Here is a 23,669-nt window from a genome sequence, read left to right as displayed (position 1 = left end):
ACATACATATTTCATTCGTAGTATTAAGAAACCAAAATAATTCTTTCAGATGGTATGGTTTGCTTTCGTACAGAGGTTAATAATTTTTGGAAGATTTAATGTTAATGTATTTGCATTGTTTGTTTTAACTAAGAATGTACTTGAACCATGAAATGACCTCTTTATTTACATCAGAATAATTAAACAGACCCCAGAAATTATTACACACATAATTACTCAAAATTCCATACAACCTCTGCATTAATCACCTGTCAATTACCTCAATCATACGGTTATTGCACTTTTGTGTAATCCATAAAATGCCACACAAGAACATTAAATTGCACTGTGCTGAGGCTCTTATTCTAGAAAATTTACATGAATCACAATTCGCAGATAAAATCGCGCATAAAAATACAAAAAATCACAACAAACAAGCTCGCAAAAACATCGTCAGAACGAGCACTTTGTTAACTAGTTTACAAAAGTCTCTCTCGCAAAGAAATGCCTTTTAATCGTAACTGTATTAAAATTTTCAAGTAAGATTGCCATCTTATCATTACTCATCCCAATCATCATCAAATCCCCAGCGTTGTTGACTTGTTGTCCACTGGCGCAATGTCGGATATGGTCAGTTCTCTCAGTTTTATCCAGAAGCAGCAGAATATGGCGGGAGAGTCTCCTTTCCGGAGACTTTGGTTGTGTTGTGTGACATATGACAAATTGCATTAAAAATTTATTGCACATTTGATGCAGCAGCTCAGAATCGTCGTCGAGTCGTTTTAATTTATTTTACTTTAATTACTGTTGCGTATATTATGGATATGGAGATGTTGTAAAATAGAGAGTATGCAATACTTTAAGTAGTGCAATGGACTTTGAGATAATATATTCCATGCCAAGTAGTTGATAAAGTAAGTGTTGACACTTTATTTATAAACAGAAATTGAGTTTTTAATCATGGTGTATTATATATTATTATATTTTTTTTTATTACTTGATCGTTCATGATCTTCTGTGTGCTGCAGACATAAAACGTTAACAGGAACTAAAATTGTTCTATCAAATCTATAGGGTGGCGCAAAATTAATGACAGTGTAAATGTGAAATAATTTTTGCATGTGGTCTGGACCATGGTCTTATAACGTTACACTGTACCTGTTTTTCGATTATTACACAAAAAACAGCAATGCCCCTTGAGATTTTTAAATATTCCTGGGGCCTATTCTCGTCGGGGCCTATTATTTACCGTCCCATGGGACATCACGGATAAAATTTAGGTATTTTTGATTTATTCGTGGCACAAACAATATTTCCCAATATTAAATGATGCTTTACTAGGTTTTTAGGGTCGTCGATTTAGTAAATGTAGCTGATGTAGTTGATGTAGCTTGTCGAGAATTAGCCCCCTGCTGGTAGGTCTCATAAAGTCTAACTATGTATTAGAAAAAATTAATTTCTTTATAAAGAACTTCAAAGCGGCTGATACCATTACATTTTTTGGAAGCAGATTTTTAGGTTGCTGAATATATTTTCAAAACTCTGCTTAAATATGTGTCTTATAGTTATCTTATAACGTTACAGAAAAAAAATCTTATTCTTCGTAAGAGGACAAATTTAATTTTATTTTTAAGAAGCAAAGCTAACGGTACCTGCCATATAACAAAAATAGCAAAGTTTTTTTGTTTTTTTTTTTTTCAAAAAAGGGCTCCATTAATTTTGATTAAAATTTGTATTGAGTAATGCTACTAACAGGAAGCAATATTCCAAATAAAATAAATACCATTTTCTTATATCTAAAAATTCTGGTAAACGATTGAGTCAATTTCAACGAAAATTTGTCTACAAAAGCGTTAAGTAATCGTAATAATAAAACTTTTCAAATTTTTTCAAAAAAAACATATTTTTGGATTTTAAAAAATACCTATATTGTAATTTTTGTTTAAATCAATTTTTTGAAAGATGGTTGCTGATTTTTTTTTTCAAAACATCGTTTTTAAGTGTTTATTAATATTGTTGTAAATATTACATAATAATTTTTTTTTTTTTTTAAGTTAGAAAGTTTGTATGTTCGTTTGTATGTATAAATAATATTATTAAAAAAAAGTCGGTTTTAACGGTTTTCAATTTCGTGGTCGTTTCAAAAGTCTATTTAAGAAATTATAAACACAGATTTTATATTTCCTTACATTACCTTTTTTTGAAATTCCTTAAAACAAAATTCAAATTTTCCCTAACTTTTTTTCGCTCCCTTTATTCCCTGATTCGTTTATATGTGACTTCTTACTTATTTCAGTCTTTTCAAAGTTGCCTACGTGTAAATAGAATTTTAAATGTGAGTAAACTTCACATTTATTGGTTTCAGCAGAAAATATCTTATAACGTAACACATTCTTTAATGTTGTTTTAAGGAAATAGTTGCACGATTTTTATTTTATAGTTTTATTAATTAAAACTTTCACATCATAAGAACCTAACAAAAATTTTTTTTCGAATTTCAAATCGTAATAGCGCAAAAAAGTTGCGAATGGTGAAGACTAATAAGGGTTTAAGGTTTGAAAAAAAATTTTAAAAAATGGTATTTTTACAAAAAAAAATTGTTTCACCCTAACATATTTTTTTTTGAACATAATAGCTTTAGAAAACTTTTATATGAGCTAAATATTAAGAAGAAAAAAATTGGATCAAATTGGTTAAGGACTTCCGGTGGTGCATGTGTTTTGTCAAAAAATGGCAAAAATCATATTTATATAAACTATTTGTAAAATTATTATTTTTACCATATAAGAATTAAAAATGAAGTTCACACAATCAGTGAAGTCATGAAGTCGCTGAAAATGCCAAAGTGATAAACCGCACTTCTAACTTTTTTGTGCTATTTTTGGATTTTTTGTTTATAAAGCTCAATTTTTGACATCTTCCCTATTTATTTTCATAAATTTTGGCTTTATATGTGCCCTTGATTATGAATGTGGACTAAGTCACTTTTTGCATTGTTTAAAGAAAAACTTACATAATAATTTTCTTATAACGACTTAATTATATTTCTTTTATGAAATCACTAGAGGAGCAATAAAGAATTTTATTTACTGCAATTTCGCTTTCAAATAAACTTTACACCTGAAATAATAATTATTTTAAGGCTAGATTTGAGGCCATTTTTAGGAGTGACTTAGTCCACTTTCATAATTAAGGGCACATATAATTCCCAACTATTTTTTAAAGTAGATACTAAGAAAAATGAAAAAATGAAAAAAACTTAAAAAAAAAAACAAAAATAAAGCACAAAAAAAGGTCAAAAGTGCGGTTTACTACTTTGGCACTTTTTTCACTTTGTTTTAAAATTTTTGAATTTTTTTTCATTGAATATGAACGGTTGTACCTAATTCAAAAGTCGAACATCTGTTATGCCGAATTCCTTTCACTGGAAAAATCGAATTTTCGGCGATCTTGAAGCGAATTTTTTCTGAAAATCATGTTCCATAGAAAAAAAATTCGCCTCAAACGAAGAAGAATTCGAATTTTTTTTAATCCCTCTTTTTTGAGAGATTTACACGGATTTGCACACATACTTGGAACATTTGACATTTCTCAAACGTCAAGCAGAAAGTTTTCTTCGTGTTGTTTGTTTATTTGAGAACACCAACTTAAAATAAAGAGTAAATTATGATCGATAGGGAAGTTCGAACATTTGTCCTTGTCTTCTCTTTCTTTTTACAGTTACCATTTTGACGTTTTAAACTCGGCGAAAATCAAAACAAACCAGCAAAAACAAGCCAACAAAACAAAAAAAGCAAAAAATACAGCATAGAAATATATTTTAAATTTCGTAATTTTTTCGATTTTTAGACACTAGATTAAATTATAGTAGAATGTTATTACCAAAAAAAACATTTGAAATCGATTTGTATGATATTTTTTGAAATCGATTTGTATGATATTTTTTTTATTTTCTTTTGTTCGTTTGGTACTGACAGATGAGCGAAATTCCGAATCATCGTCTTTTTTTTGCGGAAAAATATGAAATAAATAAAAAAACAATGTGCGATCAAAATATATTTTTTCCTGGCATATTTTTTGTGAAAAAAGTCAAATTACTGTGACTTTTCTTCCCGTGATTGTCTTCAACAAACTTGTATCTCTGTAAAACTTCAGCATACGGCCAAAATAATTAACCTTCTACTTCATCTTCACTCAGATCTTAATAATAACTGTTATTTCCGTTTGATTCTGATTAAAATAAATTTATATTGCTGAAGAAAATAAACAAAATTATTGATCAAAGGAATCTCTGGTTTTATTTTGCAGAAATTGTTTTGGTTTCAGCTTGACGTTCGTGTAAAAATTGTTGTCAAATGACACACATACAATAGCAAAAAGAATTCGGTCTGTTTTCATGTTCCTTTTTAACACCAAAAATTCGATTTTTTTGAGGCGATTCAAAAAATTGAAAGGAATTCGACATTAGTAATTTTCTAACATTGCTAAATGTCGTAATGTAAAGTACCTACAACATAAATTAATTAATAAGGAAAGATTGTGAATAGAATAGTTTCTTGAAAAGATATTACATATAAGCATCTATCAAACTTCCAAGTTGCTAGAATCAACACTTTGTTTCAGTTTATCAGTTGTTTTTATAAAACCAAATTATAATGAAGAAAAAACTCCCGTTTAAAGTTTGAAAATTTTTAGAATTTATTTGTATTTATTAAATTTCTTTGTATTCTTTTCATTTAACACAAAAACATATTTTGAAGATAAAAAGACGTAAAATGTTCCATCTTCGTTTTAATTTTTTATCGCACTTCCATTATTTTTAATTAAATTTATATACAAAAAGAGAAAAAAAAATAATCATTTAGCAAGTAACTAGATATATATTATATAAATAAATTACAATAAAATATTAGGAAATTTATGTTTAGGTATTACAGATAAAAATTCTATAAATGGCAAGATGAATCGAAGTGTTTTGTTGTGTGTACTCGTAGTTAATGCTTATTCCATATCATAACAATGTAAGTATATAGTAGTCACTTTTAAAAGGAAGGACTCAATTTTCTTGTATTTTTTTTTTTATTTTCATATCTATTCTTTCGACACTTTAGAAAGGTTTTTTTTTGAAATTTGGACTAAGTTTTTTTATGAGAAATTAATACTTTTTTTTTTTTGTGTAACCTGTTGTAATCCGGTATGATAGTTTTTCTATGAATTTTCTTTTCTGCCCTACGAACAAATAGTTTGTTTTTTTTTTTCTAAATTTTTGCAATCTAGATCTTTGTAATGGTTTAACAATTTAGCGTTTTTTTTTTGTTTTCGTATTTTTAATGTTTTTTTTGTTTTGTTTCTTTGTTCATAAAATTAACCATTTAATTGCTTTTATTTCTCTAAATGCATTCTAAATGCTACTTTTTTACTTTTCTCTAGAAAATGTATACTTTTTCTATAAATATTAAATGAATTTTTCTCTTAATGTCAGATGTCGAAGCTTTTTTCTCTTAATTTTTTGTTTTGTATGAAGTTTGTTTTGTGCTTTTTGTGTAAAGTTTGGATGGAATTATATTTACAATGTATCTTTTAGATTTGATCGATATTTTATTTTTTTAGAATGATCCCGCTGCTGAATTGCCTTTTGGAGGTGATCTCGTTGTTGGTCTGATGTCGTCTACTTGTATAAGCTTTTCGATGGGTATGAGAGAAAGCTCACCGCCTGGTTGTGAGATTGGTGGAAGCTTTGCTAGAGCCTAAAATAGAGTTATAAGACATTAAACTATTCAGAAAAGAGAATTTTTGAAAACTGACCTTTGCATGCTCTATTGCAATATTAGCAGCTTTTTCGGCCTCTCTTTGTCGGCGCTCTTTGAGCTTAAGAGAAAATATTGCAACTGATCGGGCACTTTTGACAAGCTTTTGCTTTAAGCGGGATTTTTTAGCTGCTAGCTCTTCAGCTAAATGACATTATAAATGTATAAGTTTTTATTTTGAATGAAAGTTAAAAAATCTTTTTACCTTTCGCCTCATCATCCGTCGTATTTGAACCCTTTCCATCGGCTTTACCATTCTTCATTTGTTGTTGATTTTGGTGGTCCTTATCCTTATCCTTTTCTTTATCCTTATCTTTATCCGTTTGATGTGATGAAGATGAGGATGATGACGTCCCACTGACACTCGGCCTTGAAGACTGTGTGACAATTGGCAATGCTGATGGTGTAATTGTCGTTGTTGTTGTATTTACTGGGGTACCTCCAGCTATTGGAATTGGTTTGCTGCTGGCAACATTGCTCCATGATGGGGCAGGCTTTAAAATATCCGTTTCTGAGTTGTTTGCTAATTCCTTTTTTTTTATTTTTGATTGTTTTTGTTTGTTTTTTAATAAGTTTTAAGTGCGCGTGTATAAGGTGCAAGAGTTGCGATTTAGAAAAAAATTGTAAAGGAGAGAAAGCGGAAAAATGTATAAGTTTCGGAAAAAAGTTTTTTTTTACATAGAGGAAGAAAAAGTCACATTCTTCAAAAGGAGTAACATATTGTTTGTTTATATTGAAGGTGTTGTGCATTATATATGGTAAGTAGGAATTCTATAAGAAAAGGGAGTCACATTTCATTGTGGTACAATCCTTGGAGATTTGGTTTTATATTTATCTAGTAAAAGTGTTTGAATGTTTTGAAGAAGGAAGTTCTATGGTAAAAAAAGTAATTGTTCATACTCTTAAACTAAGATTTTATTTACAAAACGTTTTTTTTTTAAATTAAAAAAAAGTCATCTGCTCGGTGACAATAACATTTTAAGAAATAAGTCCCCCACCCCCTATACAAAAATTTCGGGATTGAGAGTAGTTATTTAATTATGATTATTTGAACATAAACGCTAGTGTTCTACTTTTTTCTTTTCGTAAACTGTCACATAAGAACTATTGTTGAACTAATTGCTTAAATTTCGTTTTAGCGAACATCTGTGATTGCTTTTTTTAAAACTTTTCTATTTAGCGGTGTGCTAAAGAGCAGTTTGTAAAGAGCAGTGATAGCAGTGAGCAGCATTTAAAATAACCTGCCATTAATAGGTAACTGCTATTAAATCACTCTTTAAACAGCAACTAAAGCTGCAAATTACTCTTTAAATATCTGCCTGATTTGAAATATGATTGAAAATAAAATTCAAAATAAAGAAAAAGTAAGTTAATGAAAAATAACTCCTTAATAAAGCCTACACTAAAACAATGAAAAGCAGTAAAATTTTAAAGAGCCGAGAACATTTTCTGAAAAAGAGCAGTGAAGCTACAAACACAGAGAGCTGTTTTGCTTACAAAAGCAGTGAAATCTTTAAGAGCACCAAACATTTTTACAACTTGTTCACCTGGTGGTTTCTTGTTTACCTTTGCAAATATGAGAAAGAACAGAGCAAATTATATTGGTTTGGATTTTTGTAAGACTGAGGACTGAGCAGTGAACAGCTTTATATGGAAAGCAAGCACAACTGTTCACTGCTCAGTGAAAGAGCGGAGTAATTAAAAACAGATATCGCAATAGCAGCCTCAGCTCTACATACTATTTAGATTTTCTAGGAAGCAACCTTTTTGCTCAAGGAAAAATTACTTATAGACCCATTAATCATTAAAGTGCCTCTTGTCTGTTTGAAAATTAACAGCCGAATTATATGGTAAATATGGTAAAAAAAAATCTGAAATTTTAATTAGGTAATGGATAGAAAAATTTCATTACCAAATTTTATTATAAAATCTAGATTTAAGGACAAAAATAATTTGTGTTCTACCGTAATCCGTAAGACTTTGCAAAAATTTTGGTGTCATCTATTTTCAATAATTATAAAAATAACAAAAATTTTCGGTTTAAGTGTTTTCTTTGATTTGGATGTTTAACCAATTTTTTTTTCGTTTATGAATTCATTATGGCATTTTTGTAATAATTTTTTTGTTTGGAAAGAGACTAAGTTAATTGTTGTTAACATATTTTCTTATTTTTTAGTTTGTTTGTTATCTTATTGAAACATTAAATTTGATGTGTTTTTTGTTTTTTGTATCAAATGAAAAATACCTTTACTGCTATGCAATCAATACTCCTATGAATATTTATTGGTTCAGTAACTTTTAAGCGTGACATCCATTCAGGGACATGAGGTTGATGCATTGCTGCTGCTTTATCCTTTATTTTTTTTTTAAATTATTTAATAAATTTTAATACTATTAAATTAATAAAAGGAAGTCAAATTTATGATTGATGGAGTGATGTAAGAATTAAGAATGTGCTGTATTATAAGTTAAAAAAATACTCTTATGCTAAATGTGACGGGATGCATGTGAAATTTTATAACTGAGACCTAATGTAATGATAAAATTTCTATTAAGGATGGAGTTAAAACATATTCATTCTTTGATATTATGGCTAATTTTGTAAAATTATTGGAACCAACAAAATAAGTGAAAAATTCGAATGTAGAATATAGCAGAACTCCTTTCTGAAAAAAAAACGATATTTCTGCTAAAAATCTATGCTCAAATTTTTCACTGACTTCGATGTAAACTAAAAGTGACGATTACTACAACAATGAAAAAAAAAACTAAGAAATAAATTCCAAATCTACAAAAGAAAATATGAAATTTTGGTTTATTTTATTTCTTACAGTTATTGGCAAATTTTGTGTGCTCTCTGCCGATGTCTTTCGAATTTTGAAGGGTGGAATTTCTTGAATTTTCGGTGGTGTCATTTGGAGATATCTCAATGGCGTTGATCTAGGACTTGGACTGCTCGAGCTCGCACATTCAGCCGAATCATTGGATTTCTTTCGAAATGGTGGAATTTCTGGAATTTGTATTGGTTTCGAGGACATTGCCAATGTACCAGCACTTCCCGATGTTGGGCTTTTGTTTTGTTTTTTTTTTGTTTTTTTTTAGGAAAAATAAAGTGTTTTGAAAATAAAGGGAAAAAAATGAATAATTTTAATGAAAACGATGGATATTTTTTTGGTTTGATTTATTAACAGGTGCCTATTATGTTTTTATTTTGTTCAAAGCGATAATGTTATTTTGTGCCAATTCAAATAATAATTTGTTTTTAAATAACAAAAATAAATAAAACATACGCATAACTACAATTCATTAACTTGGTGTTTTTTTTTTTTTTTTTGTTTGACATTCATCAGGACACAAACACAGGATGCATCTAACAGTTCATTAGGTATATTTAAACAACATCAATTCAACATTATTTTTGTTTTGTATGAATTTAATTTTAAATAAATTACCCTGAAAAAGCTTGCATTCTTTGATTTTGTATTGAGCTTAAATTTCGCACAGAATATCCTCTAAATGAAGGGATTTCCGGAATTTTTACTTTCTGCTTACAACCTTTACATGCGCTAAAATTATTATGTATATTTTGATTTTGTTTTTAATAGTTTTCGATAAAATTATATGTATAATGGATTTCTTTTTAGTTTTATTTTAAAAATTAAAAATTAAAATAAATCAAAAATTTTGAGATTTTTAAACTTTTAAAGTAATTTTGAACGAATGAAAAATGTATTTATAAAAATGTTGTGTCCTGTATAAATGACGTAAATTGGGAATGGTTATTATAGGCTAATGAAAAAAGATTTGACTTTGTGTTTTTATTATTTAATGTACCTTAACTGTTTGCAGTATATTTATAAATATTTTAACCTTGGAGTTTTTTTTTTAACTAAGATACCCTAAAAACCATTGGACTAGTCGCTTTTTCAATATTTTGAATACAAAACAAAACCACCAAACTACAATCAATCAATAAAAAAAAATATAAATTAAAACATAATTTATTTTGTGGTAAAAATGTTTTTTTTTTTAATTAAATTGCTCAAATTTAGTATTAAAATAAGCTATATTTAAAGAATTTGACCTTCAAAATAAGAACACTATTCTATTATAGACTCCTGCTCAAAATTAATGCACACTTTTTTCTTCTTTAGTTTTACCCCTGTATCTTGTTTAAAATGGCTTTGAAATTCTTTGGTGTTTTTTTTTTGTCTTTGCTTATTGTTTAGCAAGTCGAAAAAATGCTAAACTGCAACAGTATTATATCAACCAAGAAAAAGATGAATTAAATTTTTCAATTCAGGGTCTGAAAACTGATATTAAAATAATTTTTGTTTATGTATTAAGAAAAAATATTCAAAAATATGGAAGAAATAATTTTGCAATAATTTTATTCAATACTCGGTATTGTCTCCTCTTTTGAATGTGACTGTGACACCCTGGAGTCGTCTGTTCAATTCACTAATTGACTTTTGAAGGTTTTGTTGTAACACTTCTTTCACTGCAGTTTTCAGTTGATCAAGACTTCTTGTAGGATTTTATTCGCGAATGCATCTTTTCAATATTTCCTAGACATGTTCTATTGAATTCAAATCCGGATTTCTGTGTGGTCAATTCAATTCCGGCATATTGAAATATTGAAAATATTCTCAAACCATCCTAGCATGCATTATCGTGGTGCCAAATCTAAGGGTGATTGGAACGGGATGCTGTTCGAGGACATCAGTCAAGTATCTTTGGCTACTTAACGTAGGTCTAGTGTTGTAAAGCAGATTTTACTCCATGAAAATCTATGACCCTTCTCTAAAAGGTTCGCGGGTTAACAGACAGACTTCAGCAAATCTCTCCCCTTATCTTCCCCAAAAACATTTAATTCCATACCTTGGAATAAGATCACTTCTGTCTCAATTTAGAAAATAGCAATGATACTGTGGCATAAATTAATATAGTAGGACTGTACTGTAAAATAAATTGGATGTACGTTAAGTTTGAGCAGGAGTGTATTTAAAGAACCAAAATTTAAAGATCAATCTTTACTGCTTATTGATTTTACTCCAGTCAAAGCGTCGGAAAAAAGGGCCTAACCTTGCGCACAGAGGCACTGTCAGTTTTTATTTCATGGATCGATAGGGGTATATTTAAAAGGCTTAACCCCAATTTCTCACCACCTGATCATTCTTTTTAACGGAGTTATTCACAAAAATGCATTTTTTGGGATATTTAACTTCCAAGCTAATATCTTTGCTCCAGTATGTCGTAGACCAAAAAATGAACATACATTCTCTTCCTTATCTATCGTTGTATGTAATTTCATTGTATAAAAGTGAGTTACTACAAAATGGCAGCCAGTTAAAGTCAAATTTTAGTTGTTAAAAAAACCAATTGTTACCATTCTTCCGTTATTTGTCATGAAATTGAATAACCTATTAGATTCGATTAGGTGTTTAAGTGGGCTCATTGACGTGAAATTTGTTTAATAATGAATATAATTCTATAACCCGAGCAGACTTAAGGTTTTTGAAAATACTCGTATGTACAATGTACATATAAATAGTTCTAACACTGGGAAATGTTTCTACAATTTTTAATCTGTCACCAAAAAATCTATGATCAAATCTTTCAAGCCAAACCTATGGTAATAAGGAATATTAGAAAATTACCGAAATATCGACTTCCAAATACAACTACTTTTGTAGCCATACTTTTGCAAACCATTTTGAATCCATAATGGTTGTTTTATTCGGCAATGATCTTTCGATTCAATTATTTTTTCTGCAACATTTATTATCCTAAAAAGGTTAAAACCCGTTTCATATAAGCTTATTTGAAAAGTCGTCTAGCCTAGAATAAGTTCAAGAATGTTTGAAAATAAAGTTTATTTATTAGTTAGCAGTTATCTACAAAATACTTCTTCTTCTTCTTCTTTTGAAGTAAGCCATATTTTTTATATTTTTTATTCCTCCGCTAAAATGGATACCATTTTAAAATCACACAATGTCAATCTAACAATCTAACTTGCTTGCTACTGGGAGGACTACAACTAACTGCAAAATCAATTAGTTTATGATTTAAAACATTCTACAAATATCATAATTTACCAGATTTTTAACTCATTGGCTTGAACCCTACAAAATTCTATGATAAGATAAATTAAAATATTTTTCGTTTAGGTATACAACAAAAATTATGAATCTAGCCAGATTGTTAATGTAAAATTCTAAAAAAATATTGTTCTAAAACTGCAATAATGTGTTATGAAGTGTGAATTAAAAAGTCTTTTATGTATAAGTTAGTAAAAATTTTACAAAAATAAATAAAATTTGATTAAAAAAAAAACAATTTATTTAAAAAATGTAGAAAAGCTAGAAATTTATAAAATTTAAAATTAACGTTGTCAAAACCTAAAACTAGATTGTGTTATTAAAATTTTAATTAAAAAAAAGTAGTAAGTAAAAGTAAGAAAAAAAATAGCTTAGCTCTTAGAAAGCATCAAAGCTTCATTAAAAACTTGTTTTTAGAAGAAAATTTAATTTACCTAGCTCCAGCAGCAGCCAACTCTTGTTGTAAACTCAGCATTGAAATTCCACTATGAGGTGAAGTTGTTTCATGTAATGGACGAATAAGTATTGTACTTGTTTTTGTGGATAACTGTTAAAAAAAAAGGATAATAATTTTACTTAAAGTATTGAACAAAATAAGTTTTTCATTTGACAAACTCTTTTATGTATTTAGTTTGCTAAGTAACTTTTTACGTTTCTAAGAAACTTTATACTTAAAAAAAACTCTATGTAGACAACAATCCAATAATGGTACATAATTTTACCTGCGATGGTGGTGAATCCGGTGATGAGTCTCTATTTTCGAAAATATTTGCATCAGCGTCAATATTTCTATCCAAACGACCAACAAACGGAATCTCTTCAAATTGCAACAAATTACCGTGATGCAATTGATCCGGAGATTGGTAGAGAATATCCTCAGCCAACTGGCTTTCCAGTGATTGATCGTTAGTTGTTGCCGCATCCATTGGTGTCATCTGTTCTGCGTCTTGATGTGAAAGGGATGTTGTCGATGGTGGTGTTGGAGGTGTCGGTCTGGGTGTTGTACCTTTGCATTGCATTTCACGACGACAATGTTCTGCACGAGCTATTTCAGCTGCCAACCATGATGGTAGTTCGGGCAGGAGCCATGTTAGAGCTGAACGTAGGCCAAGCATTATGTGCTAGAAAAAAGGAATTCAGTTAAAGATTTTATTGACTCGACGCAATATACATAGATCTGATTGAAGCACTAGTCTGCAAAATTTATCTTTTTTTTTTCTCCTTCAAATAATTTTTTGACATTATGAAAGATTTGACTTTCCTGAATCTAAATCTGATTTGTACCATTTTTTTAAAATGATTTTTGAAAAATATGAGTAGTTTGTAGAAAATAACCCTTTTAGATTCAGTTGACCTGGTACAAAAACAAAACTAATATTCGTATTATTTGGAGGATTTATTTCTCAAAACATGATCTATCACATGACACCAAATTTATTTTTATAAATTTAAGTTTACACACATTTTTAGATTCGAATTGACAAAAACTGCAAAAATATTGAAATCCTGCAGTTTTTAGTAAATCGCACATGAACAAAAACACCTTAATTAAGGAAAATGTAAAATCTAAACGCCCGTTATATATAAAAAGTCAAATATGTAAGGAAAACTATAGTAAAATACCTACATTAAAACAAATTTATACGTGTTTTGTAATTTTATACAGGGTGTCCCACAGTCACCGCCCCAAATGAAAACCATGAATTCCTGAAGTCATTTTAAGTCGAAAAACTTAAGTGGTAATTTTCTCGTTTTCGTCCCGTTTTCGAGTTACCACGGTTTTTATGATTTTTGCTCTCTCGTCCTTTAACTGGTCTTATCTTTGCCAAACTACTTTTGATTTGAAAGATTTTTTTTACAACCAATCAAGAATTTATTACAGTTTAAGTTTGTCTCAAAACTTTTTTTTCTGCGGCCAACCGTTTCTCCACAATTTTGCATCGAACACAATTTTCTTCGTTTTTTAAGTTGTTTTTTACACTTTCATATCATTTAAGTCAAAAAAACACGTTAATGAGTATTGATTTTTTGTGCTTTTTATTAAAGCCCAGTTTATTTTCATAAAACAAATAAGTTTTATTTCATAAAAAAGGCTACTGAAAGTAATTAAAATAAATAAACAAACTGAGTGAATTAAAAAAAAATAATTTTTAAATAAAAAATTAATTTAAACGAATTAAAAACTTTTTCTGAGCTTTATCTATTTGTTCTTTTCTTAACCACAATAGCTCAGAAAAAGTTTTTAATTCGTTTAAATTAATTTTTTATTTAAAAATTATTTTTTTTTTTAAATTCACTCAGTTTGTTTATTTATTTTAATTACTTTCAGTAGCCTTTTTTATTAAATAAAACTTATTTTTTTTTATGAAAATAAACTGGGCTTTAATAAAAAGCACAAAAAATCAATACTCATTAACGTGTTTTTTTGACTTAAATGATATGAAAGTGTAAAAAACAATTAAAAAAACGAAGAAAATTGTGTTCGATGCAAAATTGTGGAGAAACGGTTGTCCGCAGAAAAAAAAGTTTTGAGACAAACTTAAACTGTAATAAATTCTTGATTGGTTGTAAAAAAAATCTTTCAAATCAAACGTATTTTGGCAAAGATAAGGCCAGTTAAAAGACAAGAGAGCAAAAATCATAAAAACCGTGGTAACTCGAAAACGGGACGAAAACGAGAAAATTACCACTTAAGTTTTTCGACTTAAAATGACCTCAGGAATCCATGGTTTTCATTTGGGGCGGTGACTGTGGGACACCCTGTATACTATTTTTCTATTTAGAAATATCTTATCTGTCATAAACCATTCGATACACTGCCTTCTAAAGTTTCAAATTTGTTTCTATACGGTTTTTGATGTGCTGAGTTCAAATCCGAAGTAAAAAAATATCTAGCACGTCAGGATTTTGAGATATATGTACGCGTTAGAGAATCACAAAATCATGTTTTTGTATCAAAAAACTACTATATCCAGGGGCGTACGTTGAGTTGTCGGGGCCCCGAGGCAAGACTAAATTTTTGGGGCCCCTTTGATATAGAAGATAAGAACAAATAAAAAAGTACGTATACGCCATCTTATTTTTTTTTTTTGGGCCCCTGATGTACATTTCATTTGTTGGTCGCTAAGATAATGCAAGTAAAAACGGGAACTGATCGAAATTTTTTGAATTCGGATTCAAAATCAGCATACTAAAATCTATTAGAAAAGTATAGGTTCTTTTGTTCTTGGGAGAAAGAAATATGAATTTTTAATGATCAGTTTCTTTATGATAAGATAAATGCCAAACCTACTTAACTTACTTAAATTAAGATATCTCGAATAAGAAAAGAGGTATTGAGAAGATTGAAACTGATTTTGAAAAAAAAAATAAGTTCTTTTATAAACCGTGACAAGTTTAGTTGAAAAAGATTACATTACGCCAAAATATTACTTCGAAAACTGCAAAAAAAAAATGGGTTTTCGAGATTTTCTAACGGGGATATCTAAAAAACGTGACGTGCTAGCCCAATTTTGACTTCGGATTCGGAATCAGCATACTAAAATCTATTAGAAAAGTATAGGTACTTTTGTTCTTGGGAGAAAGAAATATGAATTTTTAATGATCAGTTTCTTTATGGTAAGATATGCCAAACCTACTTAACTTACTTAAATTAAGATATCTCGAATAAGAAAAGAGGTATTGAGAAGATTGAAACTGATTTTGAAAAAAAAAATAAGTTCTTTTATAAACCGTGACAAGTTTAATTGAAAAAGATTACATTACGCCAAAATATTGCTTCGAAAACTGCAAAAAAAATCGGAATCAGCACACAAAAATCCTTTAGAAAAGTATAGTTTTATTACAAGGAGGATTTCCCAGTGAGATCAGAAGATAAGAACTCTTGAAAAAAAGGATTTGTTTAATAGTTTTAATATAAGCTTTAATAATAAGGATTAAAAAATATTTTTCTTAAAACCATTCAGGTACAAAAGTTAGAAGAAACAAAAATTTAGAAAAAAAAAAATAAATTCCCCTGCTCAAATATCAACGTCACAAATTCATATTTCCAAAACTCACTCACCTCTAATGTAACAATTAAAATAATTGTTTGTGTCGTTGTCAATCCGGGCCATAACCTTGACACCTGACCAGATAAGCCAATCAATGCACAATTGACAATGACTGCTGCCAAACTCAATACACTCAATGCATTCTGCCATGTCCCAATATTGGCCACTCTCTGCCCAAAGGGTCTCTGATGGACATGTGCCAGTTTAAAAGCATCCGAACGTATCTCCATTAAATTATTAACTAACGCACAAATGCCAGCCAGTGGAAAAGCGGCCGAAAACAACACCACATAACCCATCTGCACCAACATCTCCAGGTGATCGGAAAATGTTCCATCGTACTGCAAAAATATTCAAAAAGGATATAAGGTTGGGAGAGATTTTAAATTCACCATACACCACCGTCGGCATCGGGGGAGATATGCCAATTAACCCCAAAAACCTATCGCATATATAGACTCTACCTTAAACAAAGAGCTTTCGATTTCCGCTTGGCCGATGTTACGTTTTGTGGCAGATGACGACAACGACCCCATTGCCGGTAGATTGCCACCGCTAGGACTCGGGCTGGCACCTGCTCCTCCTCCCACAGCCGCCGGTGTTGTTGTGGAACCATGTCCTCCTCCTCCGTCAATAGACTCATTATTAGGACTCTTCGTTGAAGATTGTTGCTGATGCACTTGTGCATCATCGAGGATAGTACGATTGACATCCTGTGTCGGGCTGAGGGCGCCCCACATCGTAAAACTCAACCGTGCCAATTTCCATTGTTCGATGCAGTACGGCAGAGCAGATTCACGTAAATTCCCGATTATTTGGCGTGAAATCAACAGCCCGGCAAGTTGCTAAATGGATTTTCAAAGAAAAAGAAAAAAATCAGTAAGAAGCTTGATAACGATTCGTATTGTGGATATGGGAACCTCTTTAAGCTTTTCCTCATCACGGAGATAGAAAGCTATGTAAAACAGGGATAGGAACGAGTTCACAAATTGAAAAAGTGCAACCTTGGCAATGAGGTGATTCTCGTACTTTGACTGGAGGCGATAGTTTTCTACAACAAAAACAAAAAGGAAAAAAATAATAGAGAACAACACAACATGAATCCTTTCGTCGTTTCACAGGAAGTCAAGTTTTTAGAGGTTAAGGTTGTTGGGTAATAGTTTGTATATAGTAGTTACCCTTATCATTGAGCCAAACCGCCAACTTGTAATATGCTTCGTCCATTAAAGTGATGGCACCGGCAAGTAAAACTTTTGGTATCACACTTAGACAGCAAAGGACACTTTCCTCGGGTAACTTTTCATCCCACCAATCCTGTTGAATAAAACAAAATAGTTTATCATGGGTAAGATTTGTTTTTATCTCATTTTATAGAAAAAAAAATATATATATAGAAGTCATGGTGAAAAATGAATGCCCTCTCAACTGTCTCCTTGCAAGAGGATATTTTTGTTGTTGTTGTTTTTTGTTGTAATTAAACTTTGTGACATTGAACGAGGTTTTTGCGCAAATGAGTGAGGCTTTTAATTTAAAAGTTATATTGTGCGTGTTTTTCTTTCTTAACACAGTGAAAGCAGCAAAAATAAATAAAATTGAATTCGTGATATTTAATTAAACCTTTTAATCTGCTTTGGGTTGGTAGTGGTAAAGTAGTGTGTTTTATATGGATTCAAATTTTGGCTGAGAAGTTTTAATCTCTGGGTTGGAATTATTTTTTCATTAAATAAAGAAAAAAAAAAAAACGACAAAATGAGGACAGTGTACATAGTTTTGGGTTAATTTTGTATTGGATTTTTTTTTTGTGAGTAAGGTCCTTTCGAGTGCTATTGTGCGTTCATCCTTTGGGATTTCTATAATTATAATAATTATTTACCATTCCAATGAATTATATTTGTTATGTTTTGATATTGTAACACAAATTTAGTTATACCTAATTGAGGCAGCAAAATACCGAAAATACCAAGAATTAATTCATTATTAAGGCTCCCGAGGTTCCTTTAATAATATAATGAAGGCATTTCAGTCCATAGGAGAAGATTAAGGATTATATTTGTGTTGAGAAGACCTTGGATTCTTAATTATTTAGTTAAATGGAAGTAGATTAAATTGAAAACGGTATGCGTTTATTATGGGTTCATAGGTGAAGGTCATGCAAAACTGTCTTTATGATATGAATTCGAGGAGACAATAAATAAACTCTTTTATGTTTATCAAACTGATTGTATGTTTTTTTTTGGGGAACAAAAATAGGCAGTTTTGTAAAAAAAAAGGTTTCTAAATAATTTGTGAATTTTACAAAACTTTAATTGTCGAAATAGGTACACAAAGTCTTTAGGAAATCCGTTGCTCGATAATACCATTATTAAAAAAGAATCAGCTCCGGCCGTTTAAACTTTTCTTTATAAAATAAAAGAAATTGGGTACCAATTATAATCTCAAGAAAAGTGCACCTTAATTTTCATATTCAATATAAATAAATTAAAAAGTTCTTGGCAACACTGTTTATATGCTAAGAACCAATAAAAAGACTAATTTTCCACCGAAACTGTTTTTTTTTTTTGCATTTAAACCGAATTGCCGAGTATTTGGGTTCATGACGTTCGTCGGTCTGTGCGTCGGTGTATCTATACGTCACGACGCGTCGTCAATTCCATCTGTGCATGAAGCTGCAGACTAAACGGGGGACGGATTTTCTTGAAATTTGGTACAGATGTTTTCGAAATTTCTAATGTTAACAATTTCGATTAAATTTGGTGTACATATTGATCTAAGCTATTCTAATCAAACTGCGTCTTTAGTTTTTCTCAAAAAATGCGGATAGTGGAAATATGGCGTTGACGTTTTTTAGAAAATTTACATTTTTATTATTTACGCATATCTCGTTTAAATATGGACCGCTTTTATTCAAACCATACACACAGATATTTCTTATCATTTTAAACTATTTTTCAAACTTTCAAAAAAAAAAAAAAAATATGAACAAAAGATTAAAAAATTTTTTTTTTCAATTTTTTTTTTTTAATTATTATTTTCTGATTTCTAACGTAGTTGTTAATTCCAATTGCAAGCTAATATTTATGACTTTTTACTATAAGAGCAAGTACGTGCGATTTTAAAGATTTAAAAATCGTATTTAAAGAATCGTAGGTATATAAAATTTAATATGTAATTAAGTCTTTAACTCTTTAAAAAATCATAATCGAAATCAAAATTTTTCAAATTATTTTAGTATTTTTGTTTACTTTGTGAGCTTTTGTTATAGTGGAGTAACTAAAGCTCAAAAATTGGCAATATTAGGGAACCCGGCCGAACAGCTTAGATTTTGATGATCTTTTTTTTCAAACGTCGGTAATTAAAAATACTTTAAAGTCTATAGATTAAAAATTGCCGGTGTTGCCGTTTTGATTTTTTAAATTTTATTGAAGATTTTTGTGAACAAAAAAATTTTTTTTTCAAAAATTTTTCTTAAATTTCATAAATTAATTGATGCCAAAAGATTGTCTAGGAAATTCAAGGAAAAAAAATATATGGGAGTGAGGGACAATCTTTAATCGTTCAAGCGATAGATGCAATTTTCTTATTAATTGACTTCAAACACAAAAAAAAATATTTGAACACAACGGCAACACCTACAATATTTAAATGTACATTTTTAAAAAGCTAGAAGCTTAGTCATATTTGTAAAATTAAAATTAAGTTAATTGAATTAAGGACTTTTGAAAGAATGGTAACTCAACTCAGATTCTTGAAAAAAAAAATTATTGAAAAAATTTTAACATGTGGTTTTTAAAACTTTTTCGTAATATAAAATGCATTTTTTTTCAATTTTTTTTGGCCACATTTATTATGATTTGAAATTATAAAAGGAAATGTCAATATGTATTACGGTTTATGAAAAAAATTAAAAAGTTTTTCATTTTCGAAGAACTTTTTTGAATAGAAGTTTTGGAAAAAAATTTAACTTATTTTTTTTTTCAAAGTTCAACTTTTAAATATAAAATTATTTTTTATTAATTTAATAACCCTTACTGTTGAAAGCTAAATAGCAAAAATTTAAAGTTCTTATTTACCAAAGTCTTTGGGAAAATCAATTATTTCAATGCAAAAATTCAGTTTTTATCAAAAAAACCCATTGAAATTGAAGTAATTTTTAATTTTTTTTAAACTGTAATACATATTACCTTTTCCTCTTCGGAATTCAACTGATAATATTTATGGCCAAAAATTTTTTTAAAATAAATTCATATTTTATTAGAAAAAGTTTGGAAAAAAGTCATTTAAAATATTTTTTTTTTAACATTTTTTTTAAATTCTGAGTTTGAGGACCATTTTTTCAAAAACTCTTCATTAAATTTAGTGGATTTAAATTTAAGAGATAAGAATGAGCTTCTGGCTTTTTAAAAATATATTTTAAAATATTGTAGGTGTTGCCGTTGTTTTCAAAATATTTTTTTTGTGTTTGAAGTGAGAATGTGAGAAAATTGCATTTATCGCTTAAACGATGGAAGATTGTCCCTTACTCCTTTATACTTTTTTTCCTTAAATTACCTAGAGAATGTTTTGCTATCATTTGTTTTATGAAATTTAAGCAAAAAAATGGTTTTGTTCAAAAAAAATTTAATTTTAATTTTAAAAAACAATACGGCAACATCGGCAATTTTTAATCTATAGACTTTAAAGTATTTTTAATTACCTACGTTTGAAAAAACAAATCGTCAAAATCGGCCGGGTTCCCTAATAATTTGCTTTAGTTACTCTACTATTAGGCATTTATTTACATTATATTTCCTAACTCAAGCAAATTAAAATGCTAAAACGAGTATAAAATGATGTAGCCACTTTTTTATTTTAAAGGGTTGCCATGTTTAAGTTCCTATTTTGAATTGGGCAATATTATCTTTATCACTATCATCAGTATTAACTTATCTACGTTTAACCTTAAATTAAAAAAAAAATGTTTCAATAAAAATTACGATGTGAAAATTGCACTCAGGGACTTTACTCAATTTACTGTTTATATTACATCTTATTTCAGATTTGACTCAGTCTTGTGCGTTTTATACGATCAAACATCGTAAATTTTTATGCTTCATTTTTATGAAATCGCTTCAATATTGTTTCCGGTGCGATGATTTATTTAAAAAATTGAAGTTTGAAAATTGGAACATTTTCTAAATTTGCACATGTCTTATGCACTTAAAGGAGTGCACGAAAAAATCGTTTTGAATTTTTTTATACAATGCTTACACAGTTAAAACAACTGGAAATTTCGTTGTTTTCATGATATTGAGGGTTATTTTTTAATGACTAAAATTTTTTTTTAAAACATAATTTAAAACTAATTTTTGCGGGCATTTTAGTCCTTAAGAAATGTGCAAATTTTTTAAATGTTCCATAAGCTTTTAAAGTTTTTGCCAAATTTTTAAGTAAAAAACTTCAAAGCCAGCAGTAAATTTATCTATATTTTATATAGCAACATTGAAAATTAATTCGGCATGGGTTAGGCTTGAAACTTTGGAAATATTTTTTTTAATTAATTTAGAAACTTTTGAGTACGTATACATTTTAAAATTCAGCCGTGTTCAAAACAAGGGACACTTTAGTATGTATTATAAAAAGCTACAAACCGTCAAGTTTCTTTGAAAAATTGAATGAGCTTCCATAATACCGATACTAACTTTAAAACCATTCGGAGTATCAAGCTGAAGAATTAAAATCAGTTTATAAACCTTAAACCATTGGAACTTGAGTTTTATTTTTTCCCCACATAGGTATTGTTAATCCTGCTTGAAAAAAAGCAAAAGATTTCATCTACTTGTTCTCCCATACATCCTACATCCTTAAATTGCGTACATGATATGTACATAATTCAAAGGAATATATTCTCGGTAAAACCAATTATTTCACTCTCCAATATTCTTGAATAACGAAGCCCACCTCATGGGGATAACAAAAATAAAATTCTTCTTATCGGCTTTACGTAAATCAGTTCTCCTTTGCATTTCAAATCATCATAACTGTCAATTCAAGAATAGAATTATTTCTTTTGAATCAAGTGACTTATATTTAAGAATCACTCCAAAAAAATGGCACGTGAAAGAAAACATAAAACAAAAGAACGAGAAATTCCTTTGCAGGTTCACGGTGTCGTATACGTAATGTAAAAATATAATGAAACTATAGAAAATGGCATCTAATTAAAATACATTTCCCCTGATAGACCGCTCGACTAATATTCATTCAACTGAAGTGCATGATTTAATTTTCCTTCCTAACATTAACCTCGTTTGACCTTTTTTTTATTAGATTCTTAGGAGGTAAACTATTTCAACCTTTGCCATATTCATGGTGACCAACATAATAAATAAAAATTTATTATGTCTAACTTAATTTACTTATTATAAATAGAACATTCAAGTTATTTCTACAGCATTAATATGTAGAATATGACATCATTCACGTAATACTTACATATATGGTTGAAAATGTCATTTAAACATTTTGAACATCTATGAAATAAATATTAAAAATATTTTTATATATTTACATAGTTATATTTTGAAGGGTAAAGTTAGATGTACATTAGTGTGGTCCACGTTATAAGGCAAAAAAATAAACCATATAATTCATTAGTTCCCCACGCATTATTTTGCTACAGACATCAATACCAACACATGCTGAAAGTCTTAGCCCTCAAAAGTAAAAGGAAGAGGGCTCTCATCAGCTTTGGAATATTAGACTTTGTTACCTTACCCTTAATATCTGATCATATTGTATTAGGACTTGGCTTGAGGTTGGAATTTGGCTTAAACATGATAAGCACGCATGTTCCCGACAACCATGTAAATGATTTTCATGTTTCTTTGGTTTTGAGTCACTAGCTCGTATTTCATTGATTAATTCTGTTTTGTTAACTTTAAGCAAAAAATACTTACAGACGAATTTAAATGAACAAAAATTATTATCTGTGAAAATATCACTTAACTATTGGTTTTTTATGAAAAACTTTAGGTACCACATCATAACTTAATCCACTTGATAAATCAAAACAAGAGTTAATTACTAGGCATGAGGACCCAGCTATAACAGCAAAAACTTTGAGCCTGTTGAGCGCCCACTTACACTTCACCTAAAAAGCTGAAATTTCACGTGTGTAATACAAAACACATATGCAACCAATTTTTGAGTGGGGAACAACGGAAATGTAAAAACCAAAAAATTGGACCACCCTAATGTACATATATAATTTCAAGAATCTGGTAACATTCATTTTTAAGTAAACCCCTAGTGTTAGGAAGAAAAAACGATATCCTCCCTTTTTTCTTATGCTTAACTATAGTCAACATAACTATTATATGATAATAGTATAGTACCCCGCCATTAAATAATAAAGTCTGACTTGTAGCACTTTCGTCGCGATGAAACAATTAAAACAACAGTGGGGTGGAATAGGATATAAACTAGAATTAAGTAGTTAAGAACTTTTGTTTAAATGTAGTTTAACAAAAAAAAAAAAAACAAACAATATTTTTAGATACTAAATAATAGTTCGTTTTTATTTTGTTACGTATAGATTTCAGAGCGCAGAATTATTCAAAAATTGCTATAGATATACATATTATGTTGAGACATACATTTTTCAAAGTATAAGTATACTTAAGCGTATTTTTAATCATAAATATTAATATTAGTTGTGTTTAATAGTTAAAGCTGCGTTTTAATGAAATAAA

The 23,669-nt window shown here is 29.2% G+C and overlaps 1 protein-coding gene across 5 annotated transcripts in view; it reads right to left on the bottom strand.

The window, feature by feature from the left end:
• Window positions 1-4,952: 4,952 nt before the first annotated feature.
• Window positions 4,953-23,669, bottom strand: part of LOC129913809 (anoctamin-8) — a 76,027-nt gene continuing 57,310 nt past the window's right edge. The window contains exons 8-19 of one of the 5 annotated variants that reach the window (XM_055992673.1): window positions 17,118-17,253; window positions 16,860-16,990; window positions 16,404-16,784; window positions 15,951-16,280; window positions 12,610-13,008; window positions 12,322-12,434; window positions 9,239-9,352; window positions 8,618-8,855; window positions 8,032-8,139; window positions 5,992-6,316; window positions 5,785-5,930; window positions 4,953-5,726 (exon numbers count right to left, since the gene is read on the bottom strand). In XM_055992673.1, the coding sequence (XP_055848648.1) occupies window positions 5,586-5,726; window positions 5,785-5,930; window positions 5,992-6,316; window positions 8,032-8,139; window positions 8,618-8,855; window positions 9,239-9,352; window positions 12,322-12,434; window positions 12,610-13,008; window positions 15,951-16,280; window positions 16,404-16,784; window positions 16,860-16,990; window positions 17,118-17,253 (2,562 nt within the window). In that variant the 3' untranslated portion in view covers window positions 4,953-5,585. The remainder of the gene's footprint in view (window positions 5,727-5,784; window positions 5,931-5,991; window positions 6,317-8,031; window positions 8,140-8,617; window positions 8,856-9,238; window positions 9,353-12,321; window positions 12,435-12,609; window positions 13,009-15,950; window positions 16,281-16,403; window positions 16,785-16,859; window positions 16,991-17,117; window positions 17,254-23,669) is intronic. The other 4 variants (XM_055992674.1, XM_055992675.1, XM_055992678.1 and 1 more) reach the window with 4 other exon arrangements.

Source organism: Episyrphus balteatus, chromosome 3, assembly GCF_945859705.1.
Source record: "Episyrphus balteatus chromosome 3, idEpiBalt1.1, whole genome shotgun sequence".
NCBI classification, from domain to species: Eukaryota; Metazoa; Arthropoda; class Insecta; order Diptera; family Syrphidae; genus Episyrphus; species Episyrphus balteatus.
This window is presented reverse-complemented; position numbering and strand designations above follow the sequence as displayed.